A 19,772-nucleotide genomic window follows, 5' to 3' on the forward strand; every position below is an offset into this window, starting at 1 on the left:
TTACCTTTTTACCCTTGAGAGATCTTAGTCTCAGAACTGTAATTTAGCAGGTGCTCCATAACTGTTAAGAATTTACCTGGCTTCCCTAAAACTCCCATGTAGTATACTTAACTCTGAAGCCTACAGCATTATTTCTAAGAATTTATTTGAAAATGCTTAAATTGTACTCATTTACACAGGAGGGGCCAGAAGTCCTCAAGGAAAACTTTATAATATTTTCATTTTTATAGAATTATTTTCGAAAAAGTAAATTTCACTCTACCCATATTTCTTATATAGAAAAAAGCTTACTTTTCAAAGAGCCATGTTTAAATGCTGAGTGAAATGCTACTTTTGGAAATTAGAATGTATTATTAATCATGCCACCGTGGTTTCCAGGGAATGTAATTACTTACTATCTATAGCAGAATTGAGCTAATTGATTAACATTATCCTGAAAAAATGCAAGTGGGCACAACAGACTCACTGACGCCTTCAGATATTTGGCAAACAAAGTGCTCAGTTTATAAACCATCCACTCACAGCCCTCTCTTTCCCTCCAAATTAATTCAAAAGACATTTCTGAAGGGGCTGCCTATTCTTAATACCAAAAAATTAGGTGGGCTGCTAGGAGAATATATATGGATGTTGCCCTAGTCATGGCCCTATCTCTGTACCTCATGTTCATTTCAGAACGAGAACCCTGGGAATATTCTTGGTGGTCCAGTGGTTAGAACTCTGTGCTTTCACTATCAAGAGTCCAGGTTCAATCGCTGGTTGGGGAACTAAATCCCACAAGCCCAGTGGCAAAAAAAAAAAGAAAAAGAAATAAGAAAAAAAGAGAGAGAGAAAGAGAGAGAACTCTATTTGATAAGAAGCAAGGCTTCTTTGCATTAGGATATAACATCAGTTCAGTTCAGTTGCTCAGTCATATCCGACTCTTTGTGACTCCATGAACCGCAGCATGCCAGGCCTCCCTGTCCATCACTAACTCCTGGAGTCCACCCAAACCCATGTCCATTGAGTCGGTGATGGGTGATGCCATCCAACCACCTCATTCTCTGTCGTCCCCTTCTCCTCCTGCCCTCAATCTTTCCCAGCATCAGGGTCTTTTCCAACAAGTCAGCTGTTCACATCAGGTGGCCAAAGTATTGGAGTTTCAGCTTCAACGTCAGTCCTTCTAATGAACACCCAAGACTGATCTTTTTTAGGATATAACATAAACCACTCTAAAAATCATGGCCCCCTTGCAGTAAAATGATGTTACACATGTTTACCATCTGAGCCACCAGGGAAGCCTGATTCAACATATAAGAAATACCATATGATATTTGTCATTCTCTGTCTGACTTACTTCACTTAGTATGATAACCTCTAGGTCCATCCAGGGGCTATTTTGAATACATAAAATTATCACAAATTCTATTAAGATTTACATAAGGCTGACTCTGAGTTGCTACTTTTCTGCATCTGTAAGTTCCTGAAGGTAATTCCCAGGGCAACAAAAAGGAAATGTGTGCTTCTAATTTCTAAAAGTCTTAAGTGTTTCTTTCCTCCTTTTGGAAGTCAGTAAGACTACTGCCTCTTATAGGTGAATTGTGAAACTGATCATATGTAGGAATCACACAGCGCTCCCGAGACAAAGCAGAATGACTTTCATTCTAAAGTTGCAGAAAAATGCTAAGTGTCACAAAGATTATAATGGCCTATGTAGCAAGTTTCTTTGAAATGGACCTTACTATTTTATCAGGTTTATGGCCAACTCTATTGTATTGAGGCTATGAACAACATAGATTGAACTCTTCAATGCCAACTAGCACATGCTTATAAAGTTAAATATTTTACCCTAAGCAGATACTCAGGTAAAAACATAGAGGCTCATATTAAACCACATTTAAAATGAAAGAGGCATGAATTATATACAAATCACTTAGGTCCAAAATATTGTAGATGCTAAAAATAGTAAAAACTCATGAAATGACCCCACTCATTGGGCACAGAATATACTAGGATAAACAGATAAAGTTCCATTTATCTGTTGCTGCTGCTAAGTCGCTTCAGTCGTGTCCGACTCTGTGCGACCCCATGGACTGCAGCCTACCAGGCCCCTCCACCCATGGGATTTTCCAGGCAAGAGTACTGGAGTGGGGTGCCATTGCCTTCTCCATTTATCTGTTAGTCTTTATCTAATATGAAGAACTACATAATAAGTGAAAATTTCAGGGTTTGCCCAGTGGTTTAGCAATGGGTAGGATATACCTGGGAGAAGGCAATGGCACCCCACTACAGTACTCTTGCTTGGATAATCCCATGGACGGAGGAGCCTGGTGGGCTGCAGTCCACGGGGTCGTTGAGAGTCGGACATGACTGAGCGACTTCACTTTCACACATTGGAGAAGGAAATGGCAACCCACTCCAGTATTCTTGCCTGGAGAATCCCAGGGACAGGGGAGCCTGGTGGGCTGCCATCTATGGGGTTGCACAGAGTCGGACACGACTGAAGCAACTTGGCAGCAGTGGCAGCAGCAGGATATATCTAATTTTATAATCAAGTATCCAAAATTGTCATTTAATTAGGTGACTATGAAAGTGAGGCTTTCTGGGTGGCTCAGTGGTAAAGAATCCACCTGCCAATGCAGGAGATGCAGGAGACATGGGTTCAATCCCTGGGTCAGGAAGATCCCCTGGAGTAGGGCATGGCAGCCCATTCCAGTATTCCTGCCTGAAAAAATTCCCATGGACCGAGGAAGCTGGCAGGCTGGTCCATGGGGTCACAACAAGTTGGACACGACTGAGCACACCTGCATACTTACTGCTGGTAAATGACAGAAAGTAAGTTTCATCAGTGACTATCACAGGCCCCCTGGCCAAATTGCAATGAAAAATTAGACCAAAATCTGACTCCGTGTTCTCATGTTCTGGGTCATAATCATGCTTACCTTTGTGACTGAGGTGATCTCCTGGTGTACCACATACTAAAAGTTTTATTAATTTTGCAAAAAAAAGGAAATCTACATATATGTAGATGTTATTAACAATGATGATTATTTGTAGGGGAATGAGAGAAATGCGGAAATGTGAGCAAGAGGTTTGAGTAAGATCCCTCAAGTATTTTCACTGTTTCATTTTATACAGATATACATTATTTACCTTGCTCACATGGTATATACTTATATATAGGAAATTAAAAAATATAAAAGAGAAAAAACTGATAGACTTTATTCTGCCTTGACTTTTACCCTTCTGCAACTGGAGCTTTCTAGTCATTATTTTGAGGAAACATCTACATAGAAATCACCAGCTGAATTTCAATGGGTTCATGTAAGTCTGCACCTTTTAATGTGGAGACAGATAACCACCGGGAAAGTAAAACAATGTTAAATTACGGCCATGATCAGGCACATAAAAGGGAGCATTGGCTGGGAAATCGAGCACGTGAGAAACAAAAATGGCAAGGACAAAGCTAACAGAAAATGGTATGTCTAGTTTCACTGACTAAAATTATTCCCATGTGGTATTTAAAGAAGAGCATCAGAAAATAACCTCCAGGAACTAAGAATAGTTTAAACTCTGGATTCGTTAAACCACAAAGCATAAGCACAAAGTCTAAGCACAAAATAATCCAAATCAGGGCAAGTACTGGGGCTCAGTAAGCCCTTTTCTGCCAGAAATGGCTGTGCTTTGGAAGGTATGAGGTCCGGGTCTACACTATATTCTCCTACAGCCGATCAGCCCCTAGTCTCAATTTCCCACTTTCTTATAAGGTCTTTAGCACGTTACTTCTTTTAATTTGCTTAGGACTGACACATTCGTTTGCTATTGCATTTTTGGTATTCTTCATAAAATAGTGATAAATCGACATTTATTGCTCTAATGTAAGAGATGAAATGAGAATTTTGCTGTTGTTCAGTTGCTCAGTCGTGTCTGATTTTTTGTGGCCCCATGAACTGTAGCCCACCAGGCTTCCCTGTCCTTCACCATCCCCTGGAGTTTGCTCAAACTCATGTCCACTGAGTCGGTGATGAGCATATCGGCTATGATTTCTAACTCAAAAATTTTATTGTCATTGGCTTTATCATCACAAGGTTCTGAAATAACAGATCCAGTTTTAAATGGCTAAATAAGGAAGTAGATTTCATTTTCCAGACACACCAGGCTCCATTTAAAACTCTGGCTACTAGCTAACTGACATACTATCCATATCTGGCTATACAGCTACATGGATTCAGACATGTAAATTAACTGTGTATATATGGGTATAATGACGCTGAATGTTTAAAGACAACACAGTGTTGGGAAGTTTCTTTGACTGCAAAACAGAGCCATAGACACACACAAACACACAGATCTACTGATACAAACTACAATTAAAAAGAGGCAGAAAGTTGGAGCAGTAAAACGAAACTAGAGTTTGCCAAGTCCAGGCAGTAAAGCTTCAGAGAAGCGCAGTGTCTTCTGCAGAACACCAGGGCAAAGCTGTTCAGCTACAATTTGTTTACTTCTCTGTGGTCTCAGCTTGAGCCTGGGCTCTCTGCTTTTGCCAAGGGAGTTTTAACAATGTGCAGCTGTTTGAAGAAGTAGCTGTCCTCCCTAACTGAAGCTTCTACAATACTCTAGAATTTACTTAGTAGTACTGTTGTTGTTGTTTATTAAATGTCGAGTTCGACTCTGCAACCCCATGGATTGTAGCCCGGCCAGGCTCCTCTGTCCTTGGGATTTCTCAGGCAAGAATATTGGAGTGGGCTGCCCTTTCCTTCTTCAGGGAATCTTCTTGACCCAGGGATCGAATCCAAATCTCCTGCCCTGGCAAGTGAACTCTTGACAGCTGAGCCACCACGGAAGCCCCACTGAGTAATACTATAACTTCACCATCCTGCTTCTCTTTTCAATCTCGATCTTCAAAGAAGTAATCTACAGTATTGATGATCCTCAACAACCTCAACACATCTGCAGTGAAATACATGTCTCTACGGCAGATCTAAAAAGAATCCGAAGGAGAACTTAGGTGATTCCAGTGGTGCTTACTGCTTTGTGACGAACTCAGCTACAGTTCATAATTTCTTTTCATTTTAGCTGTGAAAAAAAGGATGTATTTAAAGAAGAGCGTCTCTTTATTGTCTCTATTCCTCACAGTTTTGCAAATGACTACTACAGGGCTGGGCTTTCCAGGTGGCACTAGTGGTAAAGAAGCCACTTGCCAGTGCAGGAGACATATGAGACACTGGTTCGATCCCTGGATTGGGAAGATCCCTTGGACGAGGGCATGGCAACCCACTCCAGTATTCTTGAGAGGGGGCTGGCAGGCTACAGTCCATAGGGCTGCAAAGAGTCGGACAGGACTGAAGTGACTTAGCACCCTCTCTTGCATGACAGGGATATTCATTAAGATGACATTTCTAAAAGTGCTCATTGGTTCACTTGCCTGTCAATCAAAACAAAATCCTCTAATCAGACCCTGAAGATGTGATTCCACCCCCAATTTCATCAGTTACAGATCTGCTATGCTCCACTCAACTTTCAGAACTAAAGAAATAAGAGGGATATACAATACAATCTTTAACTGAAAACCCATCAGCATTCTTTTTCAACAGCATGGGTAAAAATGGGACAAAGTATGGTAGCCATTATAAAAGAACAAATATCTTCGAGGGAAAAAAAGAAAAAAAAAACCAGTAAAAGAATGACACTGATTGAAATGTTCCATAGTTTGACAGTGGTACAAAAGCAGACTGATTTTAAGCAAGCCTTACAAAAGCACCCTTTAACAACCTCATGCCACTTGGATTTGAGAGAGGAAAAGGCATTTTACACCTCATTTCTCTCCCTGTTCAGTGAGCCTCTTCCCTGCCTACATCTCTTTGTCCTTAATCTTGATCTCTAGCTTTTGGTCCACTTATTTCTTCCAAGGGCTTTCGTTGAGGGTATGTCATTTGGTTCACTGGCTTTTTCACTGAGTCCCCTTGTTTACTTGCTGTCTCTTTTAACATTTCAGTTTCCTTATCTGGAAAAGTGAGGAACAGTCAAACATACCAAAATATCTCCTTTGGAATTAACACAAAATAGTGTTAATTTTCACTTACAGAAGTTATTATACTTCACTTACAAAAGTTATTACTTTAATTATGATACAGGTACACACTGGATATTTTTCTCACTTCACTGATGAAAAAGAGGTGTATTCTTGGGAATGGAAGCACTGTGCTAAGTGATTTTCCTCAATTTCCATTTAGATGGTCAACAGCACCATGAAGACTCACTGCCATGCTGCAAATTGGGACACTGAGATTCAAAGAATGCAAGGAATTCTCCCATAGTCCTGCATTTTTTAAATGGCACAGGTCTGACATCAAATCCCATGTTTTGTCATTACATACTTATCTTTCTGGTACAGCACAGTATTTTGTAGTTCAGAGTTCTGGAAGGTAGCAGATACACTTCTGTTCTCAAAGTAGAACTCTATAAACTCTTCAATCTGAAGAGATTACAAGAAAGTGATTTATCTTTTTTTTTTTTTTTTCCTTTGCTCTTCCTGCTCTAGGACTACCAAGACACCCAGGATATAGGTTTATTCTGCAGATTAACCAGAACTCATTTTCTTAGTATTTAATCCTTCAGGTAAATTCAAGAGGTCAAATTGCCAAGATCTGTTTGATAGTAGAAAAAGCAAGAGAGTTCCAGAAAAACATCTACTTTTGCTTTACTGACTATACCAAAGCCTTTGACTGTGTGGATCACAACAAACTGTGCAAAATTCATCAAGAGATAAGAATACCAGACCATCTTACCTGCCTCCTGAGAAATCAGTACGCAGGTCAAGAAGCAACTGTTATTACTGGACATGGAATAACAGACTGGTTAAAATTGGGAAAGGAGTACATCAAAGCTATATACTGTCACCCTGCTTATTTAACTTATATGCAGAGTACATCATGTAAAATGCCAAGCTGTATGAAGCACAAGCCGAAATCAAGATTGCCAGGAGAAATATCAATAACCTCAGACATGCAGATGACACCACCCTTATGGCAGAAAGTGAAGAAGAACTAAAGAGCCTCTTGATGAAAGTGAAAGAGGAGAGTGAAAAAGTTGGTTTAAAACTCAACATTCAAAAAATTAAGATCATGACATCCAATCTCATCACTTGATGGCAAATAGATGGGATAACAATGGAAACAGTGAGAGACTTTATTTTTGGGTTCCAAAATCACTGCAGATGGTGACTGCACCCATGAAATTAAAAGACACTTGCTCCTTGGAAGAAATCTATGACCAACCTAGACAGCATATTGAAAAGCAGAGACATTACTTTGCTGACAAAGGTCCATCTAGTCAAAGCTATGGTTTTTCCAGAAGTCATGTACGGGTGTGAGGGATGGACTATAAAGAAAGCTGAACACCAAAGAATTGATGCTTTTGAACTGTTGTGTTGGAGAAGACTCTTCAGAGTCTCTTGGACTGCAAGGAAATCAAACCAGCCAATCCTAAAGGAAATCAACCCTGAATATTCATTGGAAGGACTGACGCTGAAGCTGAAACTCCAATACTCTGGCCACCTGATGTGAAGAACTGACTCATGGGAAAAGACCCTGATGCTGGGAAAGATTGAAGGCAGGAAAAGAGGGGGACAATAGAGGATGAGATGGTTGGATGGCATCACTGACTCAATGGACATGAGTTTGAGCAAGCTCCAGGATCTGGTGATGGACAGGAAAGTCTGGCGTACTGCAGTCCATGGGGTTGCAAAGGGTCGGACACGACTGAGTGACTGAACTGAAATTTAAGAGAAGAGTCTGGAGTAAGAGTCCTTATTTACTAAAAGCCAAAATTAATTTTCAACTTCATATAAATTTATTCTTCTAAAATAATCAGAGACTGGATACAATTTGCTATGCTACTGATGTCATTACTACTTCGCAGTTAGGAATTATGTGGTTTTATCTAAAACTGTGCACATGCTTTGACCTGTTATCTTTGGATTAAGAAAGGAAGAGTGTGGAATTTAAAAGAGTGAAGGTGTCATCATTTTGAGATCCGGGCAAAGGTCCTTGTTCTGTCACCAACCCTTATGAAAGCCACAGATACGTGCATTCACATTTTTGGCTCTGGTTTTTACCCTACAAATGAGGCAACTGGATTCTATTATTCCCAGTTCATACCATGTTATTATTCTATATAATCGACATGGAAAACTCTGAATTTTTAAGAAAATTGCCAAGCAGCTTGCCATACTGGACACAGCAAAGGAATGCCACCGCAGATACCTGTATCAATAGAGACAGAAGGCAGGAGGGTGCAGTGGGGAAGTGCGCGTGACCAGGCTGCAGGAGTGAAGAAAATGTGGGTGGAGTTGGTGGGGTGGGCGTGGCTCCTTGAGAGCCAGAGATGGTAGGAAGATGGAGTGAGCGATGTTGGTGATATGGAAAGTTGGGGGGTGGGGATGGTGGGGAGGTGGTGGCTCTAGGTTGCAGGGAAATTGGTAGTCTGCATGTTCGATAAGAGCCACACTGGGGTTGAGCCTGACTTCATCTCTAGCCTGGGTGAAAGTGAAGTGAAAGTGAAGTCGCTCAGTCATGTCTGACTCTTCGTGACTCCATAGACTGTAGCCTACCAGGCTCCTCTGTCCATGGGATTTTCCAGGCAATAGTACTGGAGTGGATTGCCATTTCCTTCTCCAGGGGATCTTCCCAGCCCGGGGCTCGAACCCGGTTCCCCAGCATTGTACACAGACGCTTTACCGTCTGAGCCACCAAGGAAGTCCTCGCCTGGGTAGCTTGTCCATTTTTAATTAATTAACTAATTCATCAATTAAAAAATATATTTGACTCATTTTCCAACTTGATAAGGATATTTACATACCTTAGAAAAATTTACTAGGAACAGGTGAAAAAAGACAAATTTTTAATTCACCCCAAATCTTCATATTAATAGATACACCTCCCCTGCCCACTCCCTACATGCTCTAAAGAAAGCAAATGAATTATTTTTTGTTGTTTAGTGTTATTTAAATCAGAGAAACAAAGGTCCATGCCAAGGCAATAGAGAATGCACTGGTAAAGGTGGGCAGAGGCTGGTGCTGCTCACCACCCCCTGGCCTTTCAAGGTAGAGGCAAAGTGGCACTGTGGCTACAAGCAATAGCCCCAGGTTCAAATCGCAGTTCAAGTTCCTACCAGAGGGTGATCAAGGGTAAGTTCAGTAACCACTATATTTGCACAGTTCACTGCAGCAGCCACTAGTCATATGCAGGTATTGAGAAGTGGTTAGTGTGACTGAGGAACTGAATTTTTAGTTTTACTTCATCTTCATTAATTTTGGCGTAACTTTACAAACTGTACTCTATCCAGTTACTGGAAAAATTTAATTTTGAAACAACTTGGCTATGTGAATTTGCTCTTGCAACTGTAAATTTTATGCAATCTGAATACTGTGCAAGTACTTGTGATAAATGTTTAGCATCCCAATTGAAATGTGTGATATGCATAAATACATACCAGATTTTGAAAACTTAAGAAAAAAACAAGAATGCAAAATATCTCATTAATAATTGTATATTGATTATATGCCAGAATAACCAGAGTTTGGATATACTGGCTTCAATAAAATGTATTATTAATTTCATCTTTTTTAGTTTTTAAGATATGGCTCCTAGAAAATTAAAAATTATGTGGTTCACATTGTATTTCAATTGGGCAGAGCTACTCTGTGTACTTTAGTTTCTTCCTCAATGATATGGGAATAAAAATAATATCCTCCAGTGGGTTGTTGTGGCAACAAGGAACGATAACTGCAAAGTTGTTAGTAAAGTGCTTGACAAATAGCTGGAAGAGCTCACTAAAGAGCTATTATTTTGTGGGCACAATTTCCATCTTTACTTTCTCTGACTCATAAAACAGAATCTGAAGTTATTTTGTGGGATATTCATTCAGTCTGTTCTCCTAAAGTGCAGGAAAGCCAAGAAGACCTTTGATAACATAAAGGACCAATAAATGGCATGGATGCTGGTAATTTACCAATGAACTCATGTCTTCTTTTCCCTCTCACAGATTCCTTTTATAAATTTTCTGACCTACAAGATATAGCTTACATTCATTCATCAAACCTTTAACTGAGTATCAATTTGTAGAAGAATCTAGATTCCATAGTTTCAAATTCTTAAATTTCTTTTCTTCTTTTTGGCCTTGTGGATTGCAGGATCTTAGCTCTTCTACCAGGGACTGAACCTGAGTTATGGGCAGTGGGCAGTAAAAGCAGAGTCCTAACCACTGGACTGCTAGGACCCTTAAGTTTCTTAATGGTTATAGATCTGCTAAAATTAAAAAATCTGCTCACATCAAAAAACACTGAAATAGCTTTAAAATGACAAGATACAATCTATTCTTTATCTGTAAGCGAATAACTTCAACTGTCCTTATTGAACCTAAAAGTATTATCTTTTTCTCTCTCACACATGATTTTTCTGCTTTTTTTTTAATTGTGGTGGCTTTAAATTCTAGACTTTTTTTTTTTTTTTTAAAGATTTTGTATGTTCTTTCTTTGTTCCTTATCATTTCTATCTTTGGCATAATTTGGAGAACTCCAAACATGCAGTATTCCTTCATAAATGATAAAGGGAAAACAAAAAGAAATTAAAAGTTAAATTTCAGAAAAGTGGCAACTGATGGATAACACAGAAGAGAATCTCTAATAAGCGTAGGTGTTCTTTGCATAATCTATTTAGTATTACGGTGTTCCTGTAAATAAGCTAACTTTGAATTTCCATTTCTCCACATTCTATGAAGCACAAATTAAGTTTCCTTTAAGCAGTTCAATTCTTTTTCCTAAAATAACTCTTTAAAGTATATTAAATTTGCGAGCCTCTCTTAGTTTCAACCAGACAATGGAAGCAATCATAATAGCTAAAACTTAGGTCTTTCTAAGTTCTGGGTACATTATAGATCCTCTACTTGTATTCACTCATTGAACTCTGAAAGTAACTCCATGAAATATTTCAGTAAACAGATAACAGTCCCCCAGAGATGTCCACATCCTAAGCTCCAGACCTTGTGAATATGTTATTTATATGGCAAGGCGGAAAGTAAGACTGCAGATGGAATTAAGGTTGCAAATCAGCTGACCTTGACATGGTCCTGGATTGTCCAAGTGGGACCAACATAATCCACAAGGGTCCTTTGTAACAAGTGAAAAAGGGAGGTAGGAGAGTCAGGGGTCAGAGTCAGAGTTGTTTGATGATACAACACTGCCGAATTTGAAGGTAGAATAGGGGCAATGAACCAAGGGTTCTTAACCCACGGTAACGAGTTAGGAGTGGCGCATGGCACTCTCCCTCTTCTTAGCATCTACTACTCTTCAGCTCTCTGCTCCATCACTTCCTTAGAGGAAGCTTTCCTTGGTGCCTTGGTTGAGGATGGATGCTCAAAGGAGACAATCTTAAGGTAAAATGTAACTCTCATTTGAAGCACTTAGCACGATTACAATTTTACATCTGTTTGCGTCTTCTCTGTCTCTGCCGCCAGACTCTAAGCTCCATGAGGAAAGAGCAGCAGCTAGTCCTTGCCGCCTGTGCCTGTCAAAGGCAAGGTGCAGTTGTTTCTCTGCTGTCTACTCAATTTCTGATGTTTAGATTAACAACCCAAATTCATTTGACACATGTTGAATTTGTTGGACAAGGTCTGAAGAGAATAAAATGGGATCATGGGAAATGAATTTCAAAACTCTTGGACTTTAGTCCTTAAGTAAATCAGCTCCATGAAAAGAAAATATGAGAGAATAAAACCACTATCTAGAAGAAATTTGCTGAAGCATGACAAAAATACTCTATTTGCATTTGGCTTGCCAAAATATGCATTTTTATCCTCAAGTATATTACTCAGTTGGCACAAGATTTCACTGTATTGAAACCTGGAACTTGGAGATAAGCCTTAAATCTACTCTTCTAGAAAGCAAAGAAAGAAATAAAACCAAAAAGAAGCATAATCAGACTTTCTTAATATTTGAGTATCTTAAAAAGGTAAAGAACTTTTCGCTACCACTTCTTTCTTGAGTCTTTACTTTTTCTAGCCATATAACTACATATTTCTACGTGTATCAAAATTGTTTGAATCTTTATACCATGGTCTGTCCTCAAACAGTTTTATCTACTAAGGATATAATTTTTATATGTTTTAATATATATTTTATTATAATATAAGTATATATTTATATCTCTATATAGTTGAGTTTGGTAAGTGTTTTTGGTGAAAGTCTCTGCATTGCCCCATATACCTGATTTTCTGCTTTTCTTTACCAGTGTGGTGGTTTTAAATTTTACATTTTACATTAGGAATATTTTGTCTTTGTTTCTTCTCATTTCTAAATATATCTTATTTGGAGAACTAGACAGATGTAAGATTATTTGGATAAGATGAGACCAGATGTAATTTGAGTCTAGTAAGCTTTGGCCTCAAAGATTTGTGTTGCTAATTACTAAGCCTCAATTATATTCAATTAATTCTTATATCCATAGAGAAGCCATTCAATTCATTTGTCCATTTTCTGTGGCTTTGAGATTCAGCTCAAATTCAGTTTACAAGGAAAAATAGCTGCCAAAGATTCCCTGTGCTTTTAAGTTCCACATTATACCCATCTATCTATGGCAAACCATTTCAATTCACACTCCATTACACAAACTTCCTTTCCCAGGGGAATCTTCCGTTAGTATATTCAAAATTCAACCTCTCTAAAATGAAATAAGAACATTTACTCACGATTGAGAATGTTTGGAAGTCATTTCCTCTGAATGCATAAAGCTGAAACTGGGCAAAATCCCTTTGGTTACAGGTTTTATTAAATTAGAATATTTATTGTAGGATAAGGAGAGAAATTATTTTATTTTCTTTGAAGTAGCTCCCAAAGTATATTTCTCTCTGGTCCTGATTTTATTCATAGGACATAAATGTAAACAAATGTGAGTTCCAAAGATAAGGCATCATTAATTTCACAAATAACTCATTTCCTTCGTTTAGCTTCCTTCCTTATCCCAAGTTCTCAAAGCACTTGACCACGAAGGAAGGACTATTACACCTATTCTACACGAGGGGACAAAAGTGTGGAGATCTGTTGAAGACCAAGCTAATCAAAGCTAATCAAGTAGAAGCTTGACAATTCCCTCATGGACCCTCACTTCCGGCCACACTCACTGTTCCAGCCTTTTGGGGTAGAGATGGAGCAAATACAGTAAAACCCTACTGTATGCTGTGTCCTTGTATCACAGATGAGTCACTCAGTGGATAACGAACTCTCACTGGGACAGTGACCTACAGTGGATCTCTGACACTGTAAGTTAGCCCCCTACCTGCAAGACTTTGTTTTTGTATAATGCCCACTAATTTACAAAGCGAGTCCATAAAAATAAACACTCTGGTGCTTCCAACAGACAGAATAGATAGTAGTCACCATTTCAGAAACCCATACAAATAAATCATCACGTCCGGATCACCTGGGCTTTTAAGTGGCAGGCTTGAGACTCAGACGCAGGGCTTCTGATTCCAAATCTAAAGCTTCTTCATTGAATCACAACAGTCCTCAGACCCTTGGGTGAACAAAAGGTGCCCAGGAAAAACCTAAGTTCTTTTGCATCAAGGTAGGCCAAGAGCAGGGCTTCCCTAGTGGCTTAGAGGGTAAAGAATCTGCCTGCCAATGCAGGAGACGTGGGTTTAATCCCTGGGTTGGGAAGATCTCCCAGAGGAGGGAATGACTACCCACTCCAGTATTGTTGCCTGGAGAATTCCATGGACAGAAAAGCCTGGTGAGCCACAGTCCATGGGATTGCAAAGAGTTGGACACGACTGAGTGACTAACACACACACACAAGCAGAGAGCAAGTACATTGTAGAAATCAAATAAGTTTAAAACAAAAAAAAGAAAGAAGTTTCCATTTTGGTTGCGCCCACATCATTCACCAGAGTAAGGTCAGCAAACTTTTCTATAAAAGGCCAGACTGTAAATACTTTAAGCTTTGTGGGCCATATATGGTCTCTGTTACCAGTCTTCTTCTTTTTCTTCCTTTTTTGTTTTATAAAATTTGAGTTTTAGAAACCACTCTTAGTTAACAGGGAATACAAAAAAAGATTGTGGACAGGATTTGACCTATAAACTATTGTTCATCAGAGCCCTGGACCTGGTAGCCACAAAAGGGTGACTTGTAACGCAGATCTGGACAGCACCTGGAGCTCCCAGGCTCTGAAACGCTTAGCCTATAAGTGCTCTGACTCACAGAAGAGAGTTTACCTTCCGACTCACCACATTAGACTATATTTCCCTGTCTTCAATCAAAATTAAAGTCAAAGCCACGTTATGAACACTAGATCCTTGGCATTCACAACTTTAAATTTTATGGTTTCTACTATTACACAGCCACCCCAAAAGGTTCATGGATTTTAAAAAATGTTTCACTTTCAAGTTGAGACCCTAGAATTGTGCATGGGGGTTGGTCATATAGTGAGAGACCAGGAGCCTGGCTAGCACTTGCTTCTTGCTCTCCTTCTATTTTACCCTATCCTGTACCATATACACAGATAAATGTTCTTTGGGGGTTGGGAAGGAGAGGAAATAGGTCTTAAAAGGGAAGTCAACTTCCAGGGCTGGTGATTAGTGAATTACATCAGAAGTTACAGACATTCCCCAGAAAATAGCAGATCTCCATAAATTAAATTAGTGTCTGAGGCCTTCAACAAAATATGCTATAAAGGAGGTAACAAAAAATAATTCATGAAAGGGTTTCTGTTCATTCTCCCATCGGAGCAAAAATTTTTGAAGAGGTAAAGTAGACTTTTGAAGGAAATTTCCTCATTTTGCCCAGTTAAACTTGAATGCATTTTAACAGGCCATTGTAATAGTTTCAGCTATTCTGATTCATGTGTCCTTTCCAAAGGCTGAGGGCCTACAATGATTTATTTTGATATTTACCAGGCTCTTCCTTTGGACTCTGCAGCCAAACCATAATCAGTGCCAGCCCAAAGCTGATCTCTCCATGAAGACTCAGGACTTGGACTCAGCAATGAGATTCTTCGATATAATGATGACTTGAGTGCCAGAGCCTTTTGAAGAACATTCAAACCCTTGTATTTATTGTAGTAGCTGTCTTCATTCTTAACTTATTCCTGGACACTTCATGAAGAGTTAAGAAGGCAGCTTTTATCAACTGAGCTTTTTATATGGGGGTCAATTGCTTACAAATTTCAAATCATCAATGATATCAAGTTTTAGTTTATAAAAACAATTGTACTGGTTACCACTAGGGCATAAAGTCAGCTTAGTTCCTGCCTATGTGGGTTTTCCATCTATCAGTGAGATAAAAATAGGAACAGAAAAGTAAGTAAGCAATTAAAAGTTCAATGAAGTAGGTAAAGATACAATTAACTACAAATGGATTGACACACTATAAGTATTATAGAAAATTAGTAGAGAGATCCTTTATTCATTCATCAGTCATTAATTGCTATTTATACTGTGCCAGGCATTATATCTTCTTTGTAGACTCTTTCTTGGGACTCTGACGTATATATACAATCTTCTATTTGAAATCTCCATGTACAGACCTCACAGGTATTTCAAACATGACATGTCTTACAGTGAACTAAGATTCACTTGCTAAATCTTGTCCTGCAGGCTTCCCCTTTTGAATGGCAACAGTCTTCTGGCTGTTCAAGCCAAAAAACAAAACAACAACAAAAAACCCTAAAATACCATATATTCATCCCTCATTCCTCTCTTTCCCTCACTTGTGTTCGATCAGTAAGCAAATCCTATTGGTCCTATTATTAAAATATATCCAAGTCCAGCCCCTTGTCACAATCTCAACAAGTACTATCCAGGTCTGTTGTGGGGATCATTGCAATAGCTTCTTGATTAGTAGTCTCCCTGCTTCTACCCCGGATAGCTCGGTTGGTAAAGAATCGACCTGCAATGCAGGAGACCCTGGTTTGATTCCTGGGTTGGGAAGATCCCCTGGAGGAGGGATAGGCTACCCACTCCAATATTCCGGCCTGGAGAATTCCATGGACTGTATAGTCCATTGGGTTGCAAAGAGTTGGACATGACTGAGCGACTTCTTTTTCTGCTTCTACCCTGGACCCTTGGCAACCACAGATCCTGTCACTGCCCTGCCCAAGGCCACCCTAATTAACAAGCTTATAGTTAATATAGCACTTACTACCCACCAAGCACAAGCTCTTTGCAAGTATTAACTGAATTCTCACAATAACCTTATAAGGTAGGTACCATGACTCTCTGCATTTCATCAGTGAGGCAATGAGGCACTGGAAGGACAAGCTAAGATCACACAGCTAACAAACAGCAGAGACAGGACTCCAACCCTGACATTCTGGCTCCCCAGCCCATGCTCTTAACTTCTGTGCCTGCTGCCTCCAGTGGTTTCCGTTCTCACTTTTGGAAAAAGCCCAAGTCTGCATCATGGCCTGCTAAGCCTCACATGATCTGTCCCCCATTAACTCCACAACATTCCTCTACTACCTTCTCCTTGGCTTACTCAGTCACAGTGACCTCCTCGCTGGTCCTCAAGCACCCCAAGCTTCTTCCCATATCAGGGACTTTCACCCAGGCTGGTCCTTCTGCCTGAGCCATTTCCCCTGAGGGTGGCCTGACTCACTTGTCACCTCCTTTAGGTCTTTTCTTCAAATGTCACTTTTTCAGTTAGGGAGTCCTAGATTCTACTTAATAATCTTACTAATATATCAAGATATAATTCTGAGCACAGAACACACCCTTTACTTCATTAAACCCTCGCAACACCTCTGGGCTGAGGAAACTGTTACCTCCATCTTACACATGAGGAAAAGAGACCCAGAGTTGCTAACAAGTGTGCAGAAGGTCACATAGCCAATAAGGAATGAAGTTAGGATTCCAACCTAAAATCTCTGGCTCTGGAGTCTGTGATCTTACACACACACAGATACACACACAATCAATATACAAAATTTGGTGACTAATGGTTGGTGGAAAAGTAAGAGAATTTAAAAAATCAGTTTGTGGAGCTTCCTTGGTGGCTCTGATGGTAAAGAATCTGCCTGTGATGCAGGAGACTTGGGCTCAGTCCCTGGGTTGGGAAGATCCCTGGAGAAGGTAATGGCAACCCACTCCAGTATTCTTGCCTGGAGAACTTCATGAATAGAGGAGCCTGGCAGTCTATAGTCCATGGGATCGCAAAGAGTCAGACACGACTGAGTGTCTGACTTTCACCACTTTCGGAAGGTTGTAGCAAGAGTTAGAAGACAATTAGCATATAAGGTTAAAGGAGGATGCCAGGTGGAGGGTTTAGATTATCAGTTTTGTCATCCACCCTGTTCCTCCATCAGAACCTGAGAATAACTGGAGTTGGGTTGGGGGTGGGAAGTTCTCTAACAGCAAAGAATCCTTGATTGCACTCTAGATCTTCTTATGTAGAGTCATTGGGACCAGGAGCACAAGGATTTGTATATACAAGAACTCCTAGGTGACTGTGAAGTGCATTAAAGTTTTCAAACCACCATCTTGGAAGATAGGGAATAGTTTTATTGACTTAAATTAGAACACTAAGCATCACAGCCCTAATATAGTAATTCCATAAAGAGATCTGCAAAATATGCTATCACTGTAAAACACTGCCACTTAGGGCAGGGATCTCTGATGGGTTTGTTCATTGATGGATTCCAAGTACCGAGAACAGTGGTTGGCCCAATTGGGGAATGTGTGAAATTTCAAGTGGCCCATTGGAAATTTTCAAGATGCAAAATAGCTTTGTATGAGCATATTTTACGCTGAGTGGTCCAACATTTCCATCAGACTTCTCATAAAAATTCACTTCTATCAGTTTTATCATTATTTCCTTAGAAATATGAACAGAGTGAAAAAATATTGGCTTTTGGAATTATTGATCTAAGTGTGACTTGAGGCTCTGGCATTTGGCAGCCATGTGATGTAACCAAGGCATTCTATCTTTCTAAACTTTGTTTTCCTCATCAATAAATCATCATCACCTCATTTAATGTCCATAAAAGTATCATGTGAATAAAAGGATCTTTAAAAAAACAGGGCACTATTACTAGGTGAATTATTTCTTTTTACTTCTCAATTACTTTGAAATATGATTTTGGGGGCAAAGTTCTAGCTGTAAAAATTTAGTAAAATTAGGAAAAAATGTTTTCAAGACTTAGATGGCATGAGTAATACATAGCTATAGAATGTGTGGTGGCAAGAGTGTTAAGGAACCCGCCTGCCAATGCAGAAGCGTAAGAGACACAGATTTGACCCCTGGGTTGGGAAGATCCCCTGGAGAAGGGAATGGCAACACACTCCAGTATTCTTGCCTGGAGAATCCCGTGGACAGAGGAGCCTGGCAGGCTACAGTCCATGGGGTCGCAAAGAGTTAGACACGACTGAAGCAACTTAGCACAGCACAGTATGGGAATAATGAGAGAATGAAAATATTCCCACTAAGTATTCTCTCCAAGAGATAATCATAGTCCAATAGTTGAAGGACACTATTGCCTTTTGAAAATCAAATATTGATTTGTTGGAGAGATTGGCCTATAATGTTACAGCTTAGTATTCTGTCACTCAGACGCACAGCTCAAGCCAAATGACTTTCATTTAAAAACTTTTGGTGTAACAGGTATTTATCATTCATTATTTACTACATCCTTGATATCCGAACATTGAAATCTAAGACAAAAAAGTCGATTGTGCTGAAACCACGCAGACTTCAATGCCTTCTCAATTTTGGAAACTTAAGCACACCACTTCCATCCTAAGACAGGATTTCAGTGACTAAGCAGATCTCTCTCTGAACCTAAGGTGAGGGAAGAGTCTACCCTCTACTTTTTTCTAGCTGATCAACCAGATACATGTGAAGGAGTTAACACTATAATCATTAAAGCACAGACAAGAATGTCATTTGTCAAGTGGCAAGAAACAGCTTTCTAATGAAACACCATGCATTCCACAAAATTCTCAAAAACTTCATTCTGATTTTATGCCTCAGTTAAACATTTTGGAAAGGCATTTCCCTTGCAGCGCCAGAAATGAAAGCCTCAAATGCTTTGAAGTTAGAGATCTAACTGCGAACACAACTGGATGAGTCACATGTGATATAAAAATACCTATTTGGGGCTCTACTTTCAAATTAGAGTCACAACATAAAATCCACTTAGTTGAACCAGGCTTCAAAAATTTCTGCACAAAAGTTAATAACAGCAACACAACACATTAGGAGAAGAGAGTTTCTAACAGACCACCAAACTGCAAATTTTCAAGACAGATATAAGAGAAAGAAAACCAGTTCTGTGAATAATATATGAAATCATTCTGAAAAGATTTTTCCCCAACAATACAGCACAGTAGTAAACTCGTGGTCACACATTTCTTTACCTAAAGCTGAAAACTAGAATCCCAAATGACAGCCTCATTTCTATAATCACAGCTTCATCAACTGAGGCTGTTTTGCCACAGATACCATACCATTATGATGAGGGTTCTGGGTCTACTCATTTCATCGTCAATTTCCAGAGGCAAAATTTCGTGGGATGGTTCCTCCTGGCGTCGTCGACAAATGTGTGGACAGCTCCTCTGGACCACAGAACGAAAAGCTTGAAGCAGAACAAGGCTGGCAGTGCAGCCCATCGCTGCATCCTGGAGCCCAGAAAATAACTTCTATGTGGATGCTATGTTTGAAAAACAGTGGCTCCTTGTCCCTGAAAACAGCCTACATCGCAGCTGCAGCCAGCTCACTCTCCAATCACTTCCTTGAGCTCTGATCATCTGA

At 39.7% G+C, this 19,772-nt stretch overlaps 1 protein-coding gene across 2 annotated transcripts in view; it reads right to left on the minus strand.

Moving 5' to 3' along the window:
* DOCK10 (dedicator of cytokinesis 10) overlaps positions 1-19,772 on the minus strand; it is a 304,971-nt gene that overhangs the window by 218,397 nt on the left and 66,802 nt on the right. The window contains exon 1 of one of the 2 annotated variants that reach the window (XM_068968163.1): positions 19,469-19,630. The exons of the other annotated variant lie outside the window; for it this stretch is intronic. Within the exon in view, the coding sequence (XP_068824264.1) occupies positions 19,469-19,630 (162 nt within the window). Of the gene's footprint in view, positions 1-19,468; positions 19,631-19,772 lie in introns of those variants that run through there. 2 annotated transcript variants of the gene reach the window in all.

Source organism: Capricornis sumatraensis, chromosome 3 (genome assembly GCF_032405125.1).
Source record: "Capricornis sumatraensis isolate serow.1 chromosome 3, serow.2, whole genome shotgun sequence".
Classification (NCBI taxonomy): domain Eukaryota; kingdom Metazoa; phylum Chordata; class Mammalia; order Artiodactyla; family Bovidae; genus Capricornis; species Capricornis sumatraensis.